Raw genomic sequence first — 17776 nt, forward strand, 5'->3', positions numbered from 1 at the left:
TACTGAAGGACCTCCCCAGTGAGAGGCCCTCTCTCTTGGTCTCTCCATCACTGACTGTCACTTGTATAGAGCTTTATCGGTTACAAAGTACTTTCCACATCCTTGTCCTTGAGTTCCTAGATGACAGAGACATCAACTACATCACAGAGTTAAGAACCTCTGTCTTTGAAGAGGAAAGATTACCCAAACATTAAGGATTAGCACAATAAGGCACAGTCATCAGCATAGAAAGAGGACTGGCCCAGGAGTTAGATGACACTCACCCAAATCCCTCATCTAGGGACAAAATATTAGCCTCACAGAATTGGAAGACACTTTGAAATTGTATTGTTTCATGTCCTAGCAGACACTTGTGTTTTTTACTATTAAATATCAGTATAACCTTGGGTAGGTTAGTTAACCTCCCCTGGGAGTTGTACCTGTATAATTAAAGGGTTGGAGCAGATATGTTTTAAGAAATTCCAAAATTCTTTGATTCTAGGACTCTAAAATTTAGAAATTTATCCCCCCAAATCTAAGTTTTAGCAAAATTGACTCAAAAGAATCCCTTTCAGAGATGTACCAAGACACTTTCAGAAATATTCAATCACAAAGAACGGTACACGCCACGAACTTGGGACTCTTGAGCCAAGAGCCAGTACAAACACCCTGACTCTCTCCCCCATCTTATATCTGGCCTCAGGGACAAGAGCTGCATTAGTCACAGATGCGTTTGTCTTTAAGAGGGTCTGTGATCAGACCATTCACTCAGGAATCTTATTAACTGAAACTTGAGAAGGAAGAACAAGATCCTCGGAAAAATTAAGAAAGAAGAAAAAATATCGGAGGGAAGGACTGGGAGTAAGGGTGAAATAGGAAGGGTTAAGGAAGAAAACTATTGAGTTGCTTTGTAGGCTTCTTGGTTGGGCAAGAGTCTGAGATTAAATACTGTTTTTAGAGGGTGAATAATTTCTTTGACAAGGGATTGAGGGAGATACTGGTTCCCATGGCCTGGAGGTTTGCTCAAAGATGCCTTTCAAGGGAGATTGCCTGGGGCCACAAATTGTTGCTGGACAGAAAACTAGGGGCTCTTGGGCAGGCGAAACTAGGGATGTTAGTGTTTAGGAGAATGGTGAGGGTAACTAGTTACCCACGGGGGAGATGTCCCCGGGCACAGCGTTGACAGGGGACTCCATGGTTTATGGGGTCCCCCAGTTGCCTAAGGATGGAGGGCGGGGCAGGAGGATCTCAGGCTAGTGGGCACGCCCTTGCCCAGGCCTGCAGTGTCCGCTCTCGCCAGCTGGCCCAGGGCCCTGTCCGACTCCCCTCTCTCCACCCCAAGCCTAAGAGGGGTGCGCGCGGGGTCCCACTGCTGAGCCACCTCCCTCCCTCCGCCCCACACCCGGGCCGAGCTCCCCGGGGAGAGGGTGGGAGGCACCATGACGGAGCGGAGGGGGTGCGGGAGGAGAGGGGAGTGGGGAATGCGGCAGCCTGTCCCCCGCCCCGCGACCAGCCCAGCCCCCCGTCACTCCCCCTCCACATCCAACCAAATGGTTTGCTCCGAGCGCCCTATTTAATCCCGGCTACTGCAGCAGCGCCGGCTCCCTCCCGGTCCCCGCCTCGGCCCCGGGCTCCGAAGAGGCTCGGGGGCGCCCTTTCGGTCAGCGTCGTCGTCTGCCCCCTCCCTATCCCCAACCCCTGGGGACCCAGCTCGCCAGCGCCCAGCGGGGAGCCGGTCGGGAAGCGCGATGGGGGCCCCCGCCGCTCTGCCCCTGCTCCTGCTTTTCGCCTGCTGCTGGGCGCCCGCCGGGGCCAACCTCTCCCAGGACGGTGAGTGAGGGAGGCGGCGGCGCCGGGGGAGGTGGGCAGTGACCCGAGGCGGGGGTTCAGATCGGGAGTCCGCGGAGGGAGCCTGTTGGCTTTGTTTGGAACCGGAGGTTCAAGTCGCCAGCCGCTGCGAACACCCTTGTGTCTGTCTCTGAGCATCCCCGCGTCTCTGTGGACCGTGGGTGTGCCGGTGTGTGCACCCTGTAGCCACCGTCGAGTGTGTCTGCGTGTGCACCCGGGGTTGGGATCTCGGAATTGACGTCTGTTAGGAGCAACCCAGGGTCTGGATGTGTTGACGATGTCCGTGTGTGTCTGGGTGTGCGCGTCTGTGTTGGTGTCTGGTTCTGCGTTTCTGTGTCAGTATCTGTGTGTGTGTCTGTGTCAGTGTGTGTTGGGGGCGGAGTGAGATTTGTGGCTGTTTCAGTCAGGGCGTGTGTCGAGTGTTTGTGTATGTATGTCTGTCGGGGTTGGGTAGCCAGTGCAATCCCCCAAACTGTTGTATGCAAACATATCTGCTCCCCCGCCCGTCCCCCACCCGCGGCGGAGCTCCGAGTGGGCAGGGAGGGAGGCCTGGGTGAGGCTGTGGAGGGGGGCGTGGGCAAGGAAGGGGGGGCTTCTCCTTGGAGCAAAACAAAAACACAGGGCGGAGGGGGCCCCAGGATGGCAATATCCCTAGCGGTGGCAGGAGCTGGGAAAAGAAACCCAGACAGGAGCGGAGGAGGTTGGGGGTGGGGTGGGGGGAAGGGGGGAGGGAGAGAGGTTGGGCAAAAGGAGAAATCAAGATCTTCGGGGAGGAGAAAGCATGGAAAACTCAAGGCTTTCCTGGGTTTAGCATTGATTTTTCCCCAATGTGGGGTGGGGTAGCCTCTTTGCCCCGGTCTGGAACTCCAGCCTTCTGTGGTTTGTAATGGTAGAGAGATGAAGGAAGGGAGCGGGGGAAGAAAGGAGGCGGGGCCGGGGTGAGGGGACTTGGGGAAGAGCCCCTCCCGCCCCGGGCCGGGCTATGTAGGTCAGCGCTGTGGGGGCACCTCAGCCTTCTTAAAGGATGCTGGCAGTTAATGGGGTGGCATGGGGGCAGTTTGTAGGGAAACCAGGAAGGCAGCCACTGCTCTGAGCTTCAGGTCCCCGGAGGAGGGAGGGCAGGCTGTGAAGGGACTAAAGGAATGCATCTTCCTCTCTCCCTCAGCCCGTCAGAGGAGGGCTGGGGTGGGGGAGGGGAGGGAGCAAACAGGACCTCTGCGGAGCCAAGGGAAGTGGGGAGAGTGAAGGAGAGGGTGGTGGCTATGCCCGGCCAGATGCCAACGAAAAACAGAAAGAACCGCAGGGGAGGAGAAAGGGGAGGCGGCTCCTGGGCGATGGACCCAGTGGCCAGCAGGAATGGGCACAGGGCGGGGCAGGGGTGGAGACGGGAGGGGTTGGAACCGGGGACGATGATGTAGAGAATTTCATCTGAGGAAAACAGGCTAAGAGCCAGGGTGCTGGAGGAATAATCGCTGCACCTAGCCTGACCTCTTCCTCCAGCCCTGTCTCCATCATGATAAAAGAGCTGCCCCTGGTACCGGGACCCTGGGGATCCCCTCCCTACAGTTGGTTGGCTGACTCCTTCCACCCTCTACCCATCAAACTCCCTAAAGGGAGTTCCTGCCTGAGTCACCACAGAGAGATAATCGCTGCACCTAGCCTGACCTCTTCCTCCAGCCCTGTCTCCATCATGATAAAAGAGCTACCCCTGGTACCGGGACCCTGGGGATCCCCTCCCTACAGTTGGTTGGCTGATTCCTTCCACCCTCTACCCATCAAACTCCCTAAAGGGAGTTCCTGCCTGAGTCACCACAGAGACGGCAGCCCCTCCCCTCCCCTACATGGAATCCCCCTCCCCCAGAGGACTGCACTGATGACCCTACTCACTGAGGAGCTGAGGAGAGTCCTGGGGGAGAGCAGGCTCAGTGCAAGGAATAGAGAAGCTGCTAGGTGTTTGTGCCTCAGTAATGACCCTCTTGCTAGGCCTTGGCTTTCAACAGCAGCCCCTGACCTTCCCATCCTTCTAGGTGAGTTTTATAAAGAGGCAAGTGTGACCCAAACTGCAACTGTTCAACAAAGGGAACTCATGGTGTTAAGCTGGAACTTAAAAAAACAGAAGGGCGTCATCCCAGAAAGTTGTGAGCTCTTCCACTCTAGGATGTAAACACTAGAGACCAAAGTATATCTGTATATTAGCCAATCTTTCTTCACCAACTGCCCTATTCTTTCTTGGCCCTCAACTTGGGAGCCCAGCCCCTATCCAGGCTTAAAGTTGAGAGGAAGAAAAATGCTCTATCCTCATATTTAGAAAAATGTTTCAGAGCAGTGGCTTGAAGGAAAGAAGAAAAAGCAGTAACTTAATGAATGAGGAATTTCTAGAGGAGAGGTCAGGGAAGTGAGAGATGGGGGAAGGGTCTGTTTCCAAGGGATAGTCAAATCAAACATCACTTTCCTTGTAGAACATTATCTCTACAGATAGTGGACATCTGTCTAGTGTGCAGTATCTTGATACACTGATGAATGAGACATAAACTCATGATCTTCTATTTTAAGTTAATTTTACCCTTTAGTTTCTGGCTGGAAGAATGGCCAGCTCTGATGGTGAGAGGTAGGTGCATAGATTTAATGCTCATGGATGGTGATCCTAAAGGCCATTCTGACTGGGATCACACAGAAGGTGTGTCTAGTACCCCTGAGCTGGCTTGGGGCCCATGGACAGGGAGCTAGGTAGTACATATCTTAACTGGTAAGGTTTGGCCAAAACTAGGAGAGATGTGATGTGAAGGTTTAAGGACAAGATACTCTAATACACTGATGCTTGAGTGGCCATGGGTGTTGTGACAGGTTGGCTACTTCCATTTCGAATAAGGAAAATAAACTTCACATGCTGGTAGGGCATATAAGCTCTCTAGAATACAGCATAAAATTTTTAAGCTTCATAAGCCTGAACGGGTATTGAGAGGCAGAAGGCTAAGCAACTGATATCTGAAGCTGGCCATTAGTGCTGCAGCTAAAAGTTCAGGAAAGGTTAAGACATTAAGTTTGTCACTTGCCCTTCCTTCTCACATTTCTTCACCAGTGTTGGCAGAAGTTGGCAATTCCAGGTTTGGCGGATACAAGGCCTATTAGCTTAATATGTCCTGTGATCATCTCTCTGCTGAGCAGCTCAACATCAACATTGTGACCAGACTTCTTTGGATTCTCCCTTCCCAATTTACTTCCAGCACTCTGAGTTGACCTAGTGTACAGATGGATGGATAGCCTCACTTAGCTTCAGAACAGGTTCTAGCAATTTAACCTTGTACTGCAGTGCCCCACACATGAATATCTTTTCTTTTCCAATGACCTTCTGTCCACTGCCATCCATTCTGCAGCCCCTGGCCAGGTGCCAAGTGTGAAGATCATGCCAAGTGTGCTGGAGAAGTCCAGCAGGCTTTCACTCTAGTGCTGCCTACAGATCTGCTTTCAGATCTACTCCATCCAATTTCTGCTCCTAGTTGCATCTGTAACTGTTCTGTTCCTGTTCCTGTTCTCTTCTTTGTTGCAGCTGTAACTCTTGGGAAGGATATGGTTTCCCTTCAGACATGTGCATTTTCTGGCACAGAAAAGTTGAGGCCATCGATCAGACACTGGTATAGTAGAATTTAGTTCATTCCATGAAGAACCAGTTTGCCTGATATGGGGCCTAATCTGTGGAATGTCAACTGCCTACCCAACAGTTATGCCAAGCATACTATCCTAAGCTCCACCTAGGTCTGAGCAGCACAGTTGGTTTTAGTAGTTTCCTCTAGGGCAGTGGCTTTCTCACATTAAAAAAAATGTGAAACCCCTTTATGAAATAAGTGAAACAGATCAAAGGAGAATTACTGTTTTTGAAATAGAAAAGTAACACCTGTAGCCCTTTTCCCTGCCTCTTGGCTTTCCAACACTCCTATAACTCTTAAGGCCCAACCTGGGGTTCTTCTACACATTTCAAAGTCTTCTGCCCTAGACTGACAGTACAATGAGTGAGCTCAGTGTTCTCAGGCTCTCTCTCCTTTCTCTTCCAACTGAGGAAGAAAGGAGGTCCAAATCTAATTTCAAGAGTGCCTTGTTGAAGATATTCACTATTCACTTGGGGAGAGTGACTCATAGTTCTGCAGTCATAAAATTTCACAGATGGCATCTTTTTGGTGTTCTGGTCACTTTGAAACAGCAGACTGGGTAGTTCTGTGATGCTGTATAGATCCTTAGATTTTATTTTGGTACTCCTTACTGTTTCTACTTTCTTACAGTCCAAATGATACCTAGAATGGGATCAAAAGCTGTTTTTCCTTAAGTCACATGCCAGGGGAAAAAATCTTCACATTTACCAACAGAGAAATAAAACCCCTGAGGCTGTGACTAGTCACAATCGCTGTTGTTTCTACTCCAGTGGAACTGTATACTGGCTCAACAACTCGTTTTTTCTCATCTAATTCTCAGTAATGGGATTTCATCTAAGGATGGTAATCTAGGTCCCATATTCTCCTTGAAAGCAAGCTCTGGACTGGGCCAGCTCCTTACTGACTACTGAGTGAAAAGTACACAGTATTAGAAAGTTTTGGTAATTATATCTTCTTTTTTGTGTTAGAATTTATGTTTCTTATTTAACCATTGGCTATAGACCCATATACTGGAACATTTTGTTTCTTGTATGGGACCATGTCCTATGGGTCCACATAAGTTCTGAGAATGGCAATCCCCATGGGAATGTTTATGAGAAATAGAAACAAACCCTCAGAAAAAAAAGAGTCTGGAGAAGCAAGCCATCAGAAAAATATTTAGGTATCTAAGAGCTTGGTCAAATTAAGTGCATGCATTCTATGTCATTGTAAAATGGAGAACAGCAAGTCTCCAGGGCCAAAGACCTGTATCTGCCTCTAGGATCAGCAGTGGTGATGATTTTAACAAGGTCAGAACCTTGATCCCCAGGGATCCTATAACTACCCAAGTAGAAACCCAGCCCAATCCTGTTATATATGACAAAAAGATCCATCCCTTCTAATACTGAGAAGCCAAGCTCTCAAGAGTCTTGAACACATGAAGCTGTTAAGAGTTTTGCACAGTAGAAGCTCATTAGAGCTACATATTCTTCACTGGTGCAACAAGTACTAACGAGAGAACTATTTCTTCCTTTACCAAAATTTCCCTAAGCTTAAAGGAAATTTCCCAACTAACACAGAATCCTCTAAGTCCTGAGGACAATGTCTTTCTTAAGAGGCATGATTTCATACCTCTTTTCTATGTATGATCAAGTCTGGACTATTTATAGCAGTTTTGGATACATTAGATCACTCTACCTACCTGATGATAATGCATGTTTTGGCTTCCTTGTGCCGTGTCTCTGAGGGGGTACAGGCTCTGTTAAACTGTTTTCTTCATTAGAAGATTAGCCTAATTTTATTCATAATAAGTTATAGTAAGTTAAATCACCAAAAATACCTAGGTATTTGACATAATTACAGAGGCTCATGCTGACAACCTCAGTCTGGTGGTGGTCCTTATTTTTTAGCACAATCTTTTTTGTGTGTATCTGACAGGTTGAAACACAGTACTTTGGGAGGCAAGTGATGGATGTAGCATGATCTTAACAGAAGCCCTGATGTCTATTCTTTTGGTTTGTGTGGTGAGAGCTGGCTGCCTTAAACCATGTTCCCAGTTGCCCTGTTCTTTGTGGAACAAAAACTACCTGTGCTTTGAGCTCTCCATGGTGCTAGCTCCTGACAGTGACATTCCAGGCTCTTCTTGTTGCTCTCCGTGGTCCTGCTCTACCTCCAAGCTTCATAATCTCTTTACTCTCCACAGTGCAGCTTCAGAACAGGGCTGGAATCTTCTGCCCCCCATCACAATCACACACATGATCTCGGTTGTGGTCCCTGACCTGCTCCACCAGGAGGAAGGGACAAATACCCTGAGATATAGATCTGGGGAGTCCACACAGCTATTTAATCAACTGTAGGAAGGAGACAGAAGAGGAAGTAATTCTCAGGTCTAAAAGGAAGTGTTTTTTGAGGTGCTCAGAAAACTGGAACCTACAGTGACCTCAAATGGCCTGAAAAGAACTGAATTTTTTGCCATATCTGTACTCATAGATTAAAAACAGAACTACAAATAGTCACATTCAGATTGACACAGTATTGCTCATATAGGATAACCATGTATATAATATAAATGTGGACTGTAAAATGAATCCTACTCTGTTCATAAGCATACACCTCTTAACAGCACTCTGAGCCTGACAATCAACTCTAACCATCCTGTCATGGTGCTTATTTTTCCTCATCCTTAGCAAACGCAGACAATACATAATAATGGGTTATCAGAATAGACAATGGAGGAATCCAATATATGAGAGGCATTGAAAACCAATATCAAAGCCCTGACTCATTTCCGTCACCTTTACAGTCATCTTATACAGAATCAAATGACCTTAAATATAACTGTCCCATCCCAGAGTCCAGGTCCTTGGCAGTATTTCAGTAGATGCATCTTTAAACTAGACTTTGCCACTCTTTGGGGATATCTGATAACTGTCCCATCCCAGAGTCCAGGTCCTTGGCAGTATTTCAGTAGATGCATCTTTAAACTGGACTTTGCCACTCTTTGGGGATATCTACCAATAAGCTGATGACGTCAAGTGTGGTAAGAAGCTGAGAATGCTCAGCCCCTGTCAGTTTTAGACTAGTCAGCCTGTTCCCTTCATCACACCAGAACTACACAAGCTTCTCTTCTCTTAAATACTGATTTCTGCATATCAATTTCTGCATAATAGTTAATGCTTATGAATGACCTGCAGCAGAGTACAGCTGGGGAGGCAGTCTTCCAGAATGAATTTCCAGGACCCCTCTTTTGTTTCCTCATTTGACACAAGGAGAAACTTCATTCCTCAAGGACAGGTAATGGGAGTGATTTATCTCTATGAGCAAGCCTTCAGTAAGACAGAATTAGGGTTACAGTGACAGTTGGAGTATCTCCCATCTACTCATCTCCCTGAGCCCCGTGTTCTTATGAAGAGCAGACATGTTTCAGAAAGGGCTAAAATGCAGAGATTCTAACACATTTTTCACTAAGAATATATCAACCTTCTATATGAACTCTTACATCTGGGATTTTTTTAACCCTTTCATCTCTCTCCATATGTCTCCTGAAGATCCTGGGGAGAACAACAAGAAAGCCAAATAACATTAAGAACTAACTAAAATGTTGTCTTCTCTAAGGATTTATTTTCCCTTTGCCTAGCTAGATTTACACAAAGTGTGTTTTGATTGCTGATTATAACATCTTTAGCTCATTTATTTCCAGTTCAGGGTCAGAAAGGTCAGGTCCATCACCTTGCCCCAGGGGGAAAAAAAGAAAGAAAGGGAAATGAAGGCTGATGTCTCAGCCACTCATCTCTAAGCTAGCCATTACTTGTCTCTCCCCTTTCTTAATACACTGGCAAGACAGGATGGAGAACTAGTACTTCCAACACTAGATCTCATTGAGAATATACAGTTCCTTGTTTCATATGTTTATTTTTCTTCTATGCCCTGGCTCTTTACTTCCAACTCTGACCCTAGAATTCCAGCCAAAGCTCAAACATGGTAAAAAGCTGCTGAAGGTGAACTAGTTTATTGAGTCTCTGACTTAAATACCTGATACTTCTTGATAACATAGCAAGACTCCAATAAGTACATCAATGATAGGTAACTCGGGACTTAGCACTGAGGTCAGTCTTTGAAGAGCCTGGGGCCAAGTTCTTCCACTATTATAAAGTGAGGAGCCAGTTTACCATATGCTCCTAATCATTTGTCACCCAGCAAATGCAAAAATTACTATGGGACAATTGCACTCACTAGTTCTTAGTAGTTCTTAGTACTTACTACTTCTTGAGGATGAAGTATTTCCAAACATTGTTATGTGTTTCCTCCTCTAATTTCAATCCTATAATCTCACACAAATATAAAAAGCACCATCGCTAAGCCTCAGGGCCTCCCATATTGTCGTTTATCCTCAACTGCTGCTTAATGCCAACTTTTTTCTGGTTTCCAAGCCCTGGAGTCCAATGTCACTGACAGATGGACTGAGCCTCAGCCCTGGGGAGGAGAGGATTCTAGCCCTCTCCTGGGGAGCTCGAGCAGAAGAAAGAGCCTGAATTCTGCTTTGGGGAAAATCTCTGAGTTTAAGCCATATGGTTTTCTGGAAGTAAGGGGTTCTGATTAATATGGGCATGTGAAAAGGGCTCTATATCTAGGTCGCAAGAAAAGCTGTGTGTTTATGTCAGAAAAAAATGAAAACAGAGATATGAATAGTGAGAATTGTAATGTGTTCTGTGTGCATTGTGGGGCAGATACTGAAAGAGAGAAATAGCATAACCAGATCAGAATATGCATGCATCTTAGAGAACAAAACTGAGTGTATATCCATATCAAGAAAGAGAACTTCAGTGAAGGTTTAAGAGAAGAAGCAATCTTTGTGTCAGAACAGTATTATTTGCCAGTTTAGTGACTGAGATCTGTAGACTTGGGATAATGTGTCTGTTGCATGAAAAAGTTAAATTCCCAGGAAGGCACAAGGTAAGGTAATGTGAACAGCACGCCACTCTTAAAAATACAGATTTTTTTAAGAGAGAAGGATATTAGAAAGGGTCCAAATCTCAGTTAGAATTGGGGTAATCATGGAAACTAGAGTAGTGTGGGTATGAAGAGTCGGACGCATTTTCCTTCATGTAATGCTCCTAACCATTGCCCTGAACCTGTCATCCCTGACTCTGATCATCCAGTGAAGGGAAATAGTAAAAGCAAGTCAGGAAAACCAGAATCAGCAGAGATGAATGCCTTCTTGCCAGAATCCTAACAAGTTAAACTTTTTCACAGCACCGTTATCCCAGCACACCACGCTCTCAGCCTGAAATACCTAAAGTGCAACATAAAGAGCAAAGGAGAATAAGATAGAGTCTGTTGAGAAAGGGAATGAATTCATCCATGCTCTCAAACAGGTATTGAGGTGTTGGGATAGCTACTGCAAAGTATGAGCAAGATGTTGGAACCTGGACTGAGATTTCTCATCCTCAGGGAATCTATTCTTCACTTCTCCATGATTTTCCAAGTTTTCTTGCCCATTCCTAGGCCTTATTTTCCATAGCCTTCCAATGAGTTAAACTGAATTCTCCTTTTGAGTCTGTTAGTTTTTTTTTTCCCACATACTTTCCTAAGATGGAGAAATCCTATTACATATGTGTGAAAGCAGCAACATAAATTTAGGGAAAGGGTATACCGTTCCTCCACTTGGGTTGAGGGAACATCTGAGAGTTCAGACAAAGTCTGGCTTCCTCACTCTATTGCAGGAATCCCAAGTCATACCTGTCCTGGTTTCTGAAGTATGGGATCATGGTGGGAAGGAAATGAGGAGATGGGGTAAACAAACACTCCTACAACAGCTCAGGGTGTTAGAATTCCTGGCTTCAGGGACCTATCCAAAAAACAGCTGATGAGGGTCAGTACCGACATAGGACCTGTTCTCCAGAAGTTCTTACTGAGCCCTCCCCTCTGCTCTGCCTCATCTCGCCCTCCCTGCCTCTTAGTGCAGAATAGATGCTTGTCTATACCACATAGCCCAGGCCTAGAAGAAGGAACTAAGGTGAGGAAGGGCATTTGGGGGATCAGATCTCCTTCCTTTTTGTTTCTCAACTGCATTTCTCCTTGCTACAACTCAGTATTGGCTATGGAGGGACTTGTTTTGGTCGAGGGCCAGGGCAGGGCTCCCTCCCAGTGCTAATGCACTGAGAACACTGACTCAATAGCAAATCAAAGCAACAGCTGTCCCCACCTCCTTCTCTGCCACCCACTTCCCAGTCTTTGCTGCTCGGAATCTTAACTAAGTCTCTGAGGGCCCCCCTCAGCCTACCACAAGCCCACTTCTGCCTCCAGAATTTTTCTCTCTCTAGCTCAAGAATAGGACATGCTCCTCTGCTTTTTTCTCTCTTTTAGTCCCCGTCTCCCACTTCACAATCAGGTTAGCATTCCCTCAGCTCTCTGCCGTGCAGGTGTCACCAAGCACATGCATATGCATGCACACACATATGGCCTATTCTCATAGTCACCCCTTTTCGCTCCTAAGGGCATGGCAGTGGCTTCTGCCCTTTGAATTCCCTCAGCTCTCTGCCGTGCAGGTGTCACCAAGCACATGCATATGCATGCACACACATAGGGCCTATTCTCATAGTCACCCCTTTTCGCTCCTAAGGGCATGGCAGTGGCTTCTGCCCTTTGGCCTTCTCTTTTGTAGGAACCAGAATCACCAGTAAGACCCTGAAGTTTGTGAAGATGCCATCCGTTGCGTCTTCATAGGACCCCCATCTCCTCTCACCCCAACTTCTTCAGCCTGCCTAGCATTTAGTAGACTTACTTCCCTTGACGTCTGGGGCCCTGGGGTTCCTCACTACTACATGCAGGAAGATGGGGAGTGGGGACAGGGAATGTAACTGGAAATCAAATCACTCTCAATGGCAACTTAACCTCTAAATTAGCTAGTTCACAAGGATTGTTACAAAATGACAGTGAGTACAAGAGAACAGAGTTATAGCCACAGCTCCAACTAATTGCCTGTGTTACCGTGCTCAAGTTCCTAAACCTCTCTGAGCCTTGGTTCCTCATCTTTAAAATGAGAACTTTAGACTGGATACTACTTAGGATCCTTGTCAACTCTGAAAGTCTATGCTCCCAAGAATCATAGAGAAGGTATATTTTGGGTAGAACGAGGTGTAACAGAAAAAGGAGAGGAAGTATTTAATTTTGGCAGTAGAGAGTCAGTTCCATCCTCTGTCTAGTAGAATCATAAAGATCTTAGGTATAACTACCTCTGGCCATTAAGGGCCAGTAGAAAATGGCCAGACATGCAAACTGACTGCAGGATTTTAGGAAACACATAAAATATATTTGTTCATGGCATCTGATGTTTAATATGTTTTTCTTAACATTCAGATATGAACAAATGTTTGAAATGTCTGTTTGGTTGTGTTGTTGCTGCTGTTGTTGTTTTTCAGTGAGAACAGAGGATTCGTAGCAAGATAAGTTTTTGTTTTAACCCCACCCTTATGCCCACCGCAGGCAAGCTAGCCAAATATCCCAAAGAGTCCCTCCTCCTTCAGCCTGGAAAAGCCTAGCCACACAACATTCCAAGCTCAGGAAGCAAAAGCCTTTTATTTTCAACCTTCTTAAGACAGAACCAAATGATGTCTGCCAAGGTGCAATAATCAATCTGTTTGAGCCCAGATGGGGTAGAGGTCCCTTTCAAGGCTAAATCTCTTGGATAATCTGCTAGTAGTACAATAATAGTGTAGAACCCCTGGTTCTATAAATCCTGGATCTCTGGCCCAGGCTGTACCACTGGAAAAGCCTAGCCACACAACATTCCAAGCTCAGGAAGCAAAAGCCTTTTATTTTCAACCTGCTTAAGACAGAACCAAATGATGTCTGCCAAGGTGCAATAATCAATCTGTTTGAGCCCAGATGGGGTAGAGGTCCCTTTCAAGGCTAAATCTCTTAGATAATCTGCTAGTAGTACAATAATAGTGTAGAACCCCTGGTTCTATAAATCCTGGATCTCTGGCCCAGGCTTTACCAAGCTAAGGAGCTCATCAGTATGTCAGAAACTTCTTATAGTGAAGATTCTGTTCCCCACACCTATTTACCATCAATGTTCACTTACAGTCTGTATGCCTCTTAGGAGAGTAAAACAAAGCCAGGAGAAAGGAGTGACTTTGGGCCAATGAAGCAGTTTGATAAACAAGACTACAGGAAGAAAAACCAGACAGTGATGAAATAATAGAGGGAGGGAACGAGGAGGAGCACTGTCTTAGTGGCCCAGGAAGAAAGAGGGGGGAGGGGAGAGTGAGGTGGAGAGAAGGCCTAGATCAGGAGGCAGGCAGCTGGAGCACGACTGAGTTCTGAAGTTCTGAAGTGAAGTGATCTGGAGTGCATCTGAGCTAAGGAAAGGAGAACGTGCTCCCTGGGAGGGGACAGAGACCCATCCCTAAGGAGCAACAGTAAAAGAAGGAAATACACCTGAAAAGACAAAGCATCTCAAATGACAGAACAACTCCCACTTCTTATGGCCCAGCTTCTGCCTGACTACACTGTAATATCACAGATACTAAAGAATTAGGAACTTAGGAGAAGGAGACAAAGTCAGAAAGGAATGTATGGCAGGAAATAAGAGAATATTTGACACTCAAGGTATCAAAGTTTTAGACTAGGAAACTAAACAGTGACCTCAGTAAAAATGGGATAATTTCTGGCTGTCTGAGAGCTACTGCATGAAGTTAAGTGTAAAGAGAGTCCTTTTCAATCACGGTTTTGTGTTCTAAAGTCAAAGCAACTCCCCCAAATCTTGGAATTATCATCTAAATCAGGATTCAGATGAAACTGGCCCAGTTTCCTCCAAATGCACAATCAATTATTTACAGCCAAAGAAAAATGTGTCTCTGAGCATAAAGAAAAGCACCAGGGGCTGAGTTCTAATTTTGATTTTGCCATGGCCATTTTCTTCTTTGTGTGATCCAAATGTACATAAGGATTCACTAAGAAGCTGGGGTCAGAGAAAAATTAGGGTGAGATCATCTGGTCAGGGAGCCTAGAAATGGCTGTGGATAAATCATTCTAAAAGTGGGTCCCTTCAGTATGCTGGGCCACAGCCCCCAATATGTTTTTCCCTTGGAGACAACACTCCTCCACCCACCTGTCATGGTAGTCGTGAGGAATAACAAGTAGGCTGGGATGAACAGTATTTTTAACTCTGGAGTTAGAGAGAAATGCTGAGTCATCATCATCACCATCACCATCATCATCATCATCAACTCCTACTCAGGGAGCTGGTTTTCTCTACAGTTGAGGAAATAGGGCTCTGGACCCAAGCCCTGGCAAGGCCAGCAGCAGTTATCAGGAGAGCTTCGTCCCCTTGTCCCACCATCTCAAATGTGCACCTATTGCCTTGTTTACTGCTCCAATGCCAATGCATTGTAGGTCCCCAAAACAGACATCAGGGAAGATATATAAACCAAATAGGGGTTACACCAGCAGTCTCTAACAGACTTCCCTACCAGAGACACTTAAATTGGAGACAATACATTTTTATTCATTTGAGGCACTCATTTATTTATTCAATAAATATTTATTGAGCACCTACTATGTCCAAGGTCCTGTGTTATGAGTGAAAAACTGAATCATAGGTGCCAATGCATCTTTAAAGAGGCACATTTAAGAAGTCTCAATTCCCAACTCTGCTACTCTTAATATGAACAATCAATCAGAAGGAAATCAGTTGGTAAAAGGGCTATTTAGTCCTTTAAAATGCTAGGAATCCTAAGATACTAAAACCCATGGGAAAATAAACCAAGAGTTAAGAAACCCCCAAAGCAATTAAGGGCAAGCAACAAGATAATCTTTTAGATTTTTCCTGGGTGCTGGAGTACTGTGAACACCATGAGGAGATTTAGTGAGTTTTTACTAGACATGTCTGTGACTTGGTTAACTGAAGAGTCCCATATTGTAAGGCTTTTAGGAGTGCACAAAGGTACAGATAAAGACACATTAAGAAATACAATTAAAAATGTAATTCAGTGGGTACAAATCACAGCACCACCACCAGGAGCACCGATTTCCAACTGGCTACACTGCTATTTTTGTTATACCACAGGTGAGTGTTGAGAATATTGTTCAGTTGAGCCACCCCTGGCCAGCAATGCAGGAAAGAATCCCTCATTACTCCCTACCCTACCACTGCACACACAAAATACATGCTTCTGCAGAGGGAGGCAGTGTAGTGAAGATGTGCAAAAATCTGGGGCTTCATGGTCAGAGAGATCTAAATTTAAAGTCTGTCCAATCCCAACACTTATTAGGTACATCATATGGGAAAGTTCCTTAACTCAGCTTTAACATATGCATAATAATACCTATTGAAAGGCTGTTCTGGAATAATGAATATACAACACCTGACTTGGATCTTGACATAAAATGTTGATAAATATCAATTCCCTCTGTCTTGTAGATTTCTAGAGCTTCAGCCTCTGGATGGCCCACCTTCTTCCTTAGCCTATTTACTCCCATCCTGATTGGTTTGCTATTTCCTCTGCACTGGCAGATTTTGAGTCTCATTTTCATAACATAAGATGCTCAGTGTCTGATTCATTTAATAAATATATATTTATTAAGCACCTTCTATGTAGAATATGCTGTATTAGTGCCACTGTTGGATACAAAGATGAATCAGATATCAACCCTACCTGTAGAGTCTTTATAATTTAGGAGGGAAGCCAAACTTGCAGTACAAAGTGGAAAGTGATACATAATTTAAGAAAAGCAGATACGGTGTTGTAAATCAGAGAAATGGGAAACTATTCCCATTTGGGACAATCAGGGAAGACCTCTCGAAGGAGGTGCCACAAAAAATAGGCTTTAAGGATGGATAATGTTACTTGTAAACATGGGAAAAGGGCATTGTCAACAAAGTTATTGTAGGAAAGGGAATGGATACGGGATAGCAAATGGTTTATAGAGAGAATTCCAAATTGCTTCATATGTCTGGAATATGGAGTGAATGAAGTAGAGAAGACAAAGTATAAAGGCAGGTTGGCCTCAAACTGTACAGGACCTTCAAGGCCAGGCTAACAAATATGGGTATTATCTGCAGAGAGTGAAGGTTTCTAAGGAGAGAAACAATATGATCGGTGAGACCAAATCTCTCTTTCTCTGTTGTTCTACTTGAGCAGCCTTACCTCATGAATGGTTATGTGGTCTCATTGTCTGTTCTACATGACAGCAGCTCCTTCCAACATCCCTGAGCAAAATTTATACTATTTCTACTTCAAAGTCCATATCACCCTTTCAGAGCACTCCTAAGTTTTCCTTTTCAGTCTGAATTTGTCAAGGAAATTCAAGCTGATATCATAAATGATTGGTACAATCTGAATTCAAAGAAGGTGCAAGCCTTTCACAAACCCAGTTTATAATTTCTGCTACTTATTCATTTTTCTGATGATAGCATTATAATCACTCATCCACTCCCAGGGGAGTGGCCATTCAGAATTTATCATTACAGGTTTACAATTTTATAAAAACAGCAAGAGACTTTCAGGCATATTAACAGACAGTTCTCAAGAAGATACACGAGATCACAAGTACATTTCAGAATTAGAGGGAGAAATGTCATCACCAGGGGGGAGAAACAAAAAAGCCACCTCTTAAACAGTTTCTTAAAACACTACAAACCACAGTGAGTTCTCTGTAAACCTACAGAGGTAATAAGAGTATATCATGCATATCTCAAATATGCCATTTATTGGAGATTATTTGTTTAGTTATCAGTACCCTCATCTGAACAATTCAATTTGGTTTGAATGGACTGCATCTTCATTTCACTTATTCCTTCTATGCAGGAAAAAAAAAATGCCAGCAAAATGCAGGAGGAGGTGAGGGATGAAAGAAATATGAGCAAGGAGCAAGGAGAAAAGCAACCGAGGAGGATGCAGAGAAAAAGAGAGATGAAAGAAAAAGCAGAAGAGTGAAGACTGGGCCCATGCTGTTAGACAGAACACATGCACTGCCTGATTAACAATACATGTAGCAGAGTGCCAAGTGTGGCTGAATCAATTACCAGAGCCAATTAAATGTACTGAGAGCCCACTGTGGGCTAAGCGCTAAAGATACAGAGATGAATACCGTAAAGCTCCTGCTCTTAACCAGCTGAAAGTTTAGATGAGGAGACTGATAACTAAAATTAAATCACAATATAATGTACTGAAATGCTAAGAGAAACAGGAGCTGTTGAAAAAGCTTTAAGAAAACTGCCAGAGAGAGAGAGAGGATTCTTGAGAGGTGTGCTACTTGTGTGCCTTTAGGTAAGTAAGTCATTGAACCTCTCTGAACCTCATCTCAAAAAGTGATATATC

At 44.9% G+C, this 17776-nt stretch overlaps 1 protein-coding gene across 2 annotated transcripts in view; it reads left to right on the forward strand.

The window, feature by feature from the left end:
• The first annotated feature begins 1531 nt into the window (after positions 1-1531).
• The window catches only part of CADM3 (cell adhesion molecule 3), a 30583-nt gene continuing 14338 nt past the window's right edge, over positions 1532-17776 (forward strand). Inside the window, exon 1 of one of the 2 annotated variants that reach the window (XM_008586144.1) lies at positions 1532-1809. In XM_008586144.1, the coding sequence (XP_008584366.1) occupies positions 1728-1809 (82 nt within the window). In that variant the 5' untranslated portion in view covers positions 1532-1727. The remainder of the gene's footprint in view (positions 1810-17776) is intronic. The other variant, XM_008586143.1, reaches the window with a different exon arrangement.

The sequence above is a fragment of the Galeopterus variegatus genome, unplaced genomic scaffold, assembly GCF_000696425.1.
Source record: "Galeopterus variegatus unplaced genomic scaffold, G_variegatus-3.0.2 Scaffold3851, whole genome shotgun sequence".
NCBI lineage: Eukaryota > Metazoa > Chordata > Mammalia > Dermoptera > Cynocephalidae > Galeopterus > Galeopterus variegatus.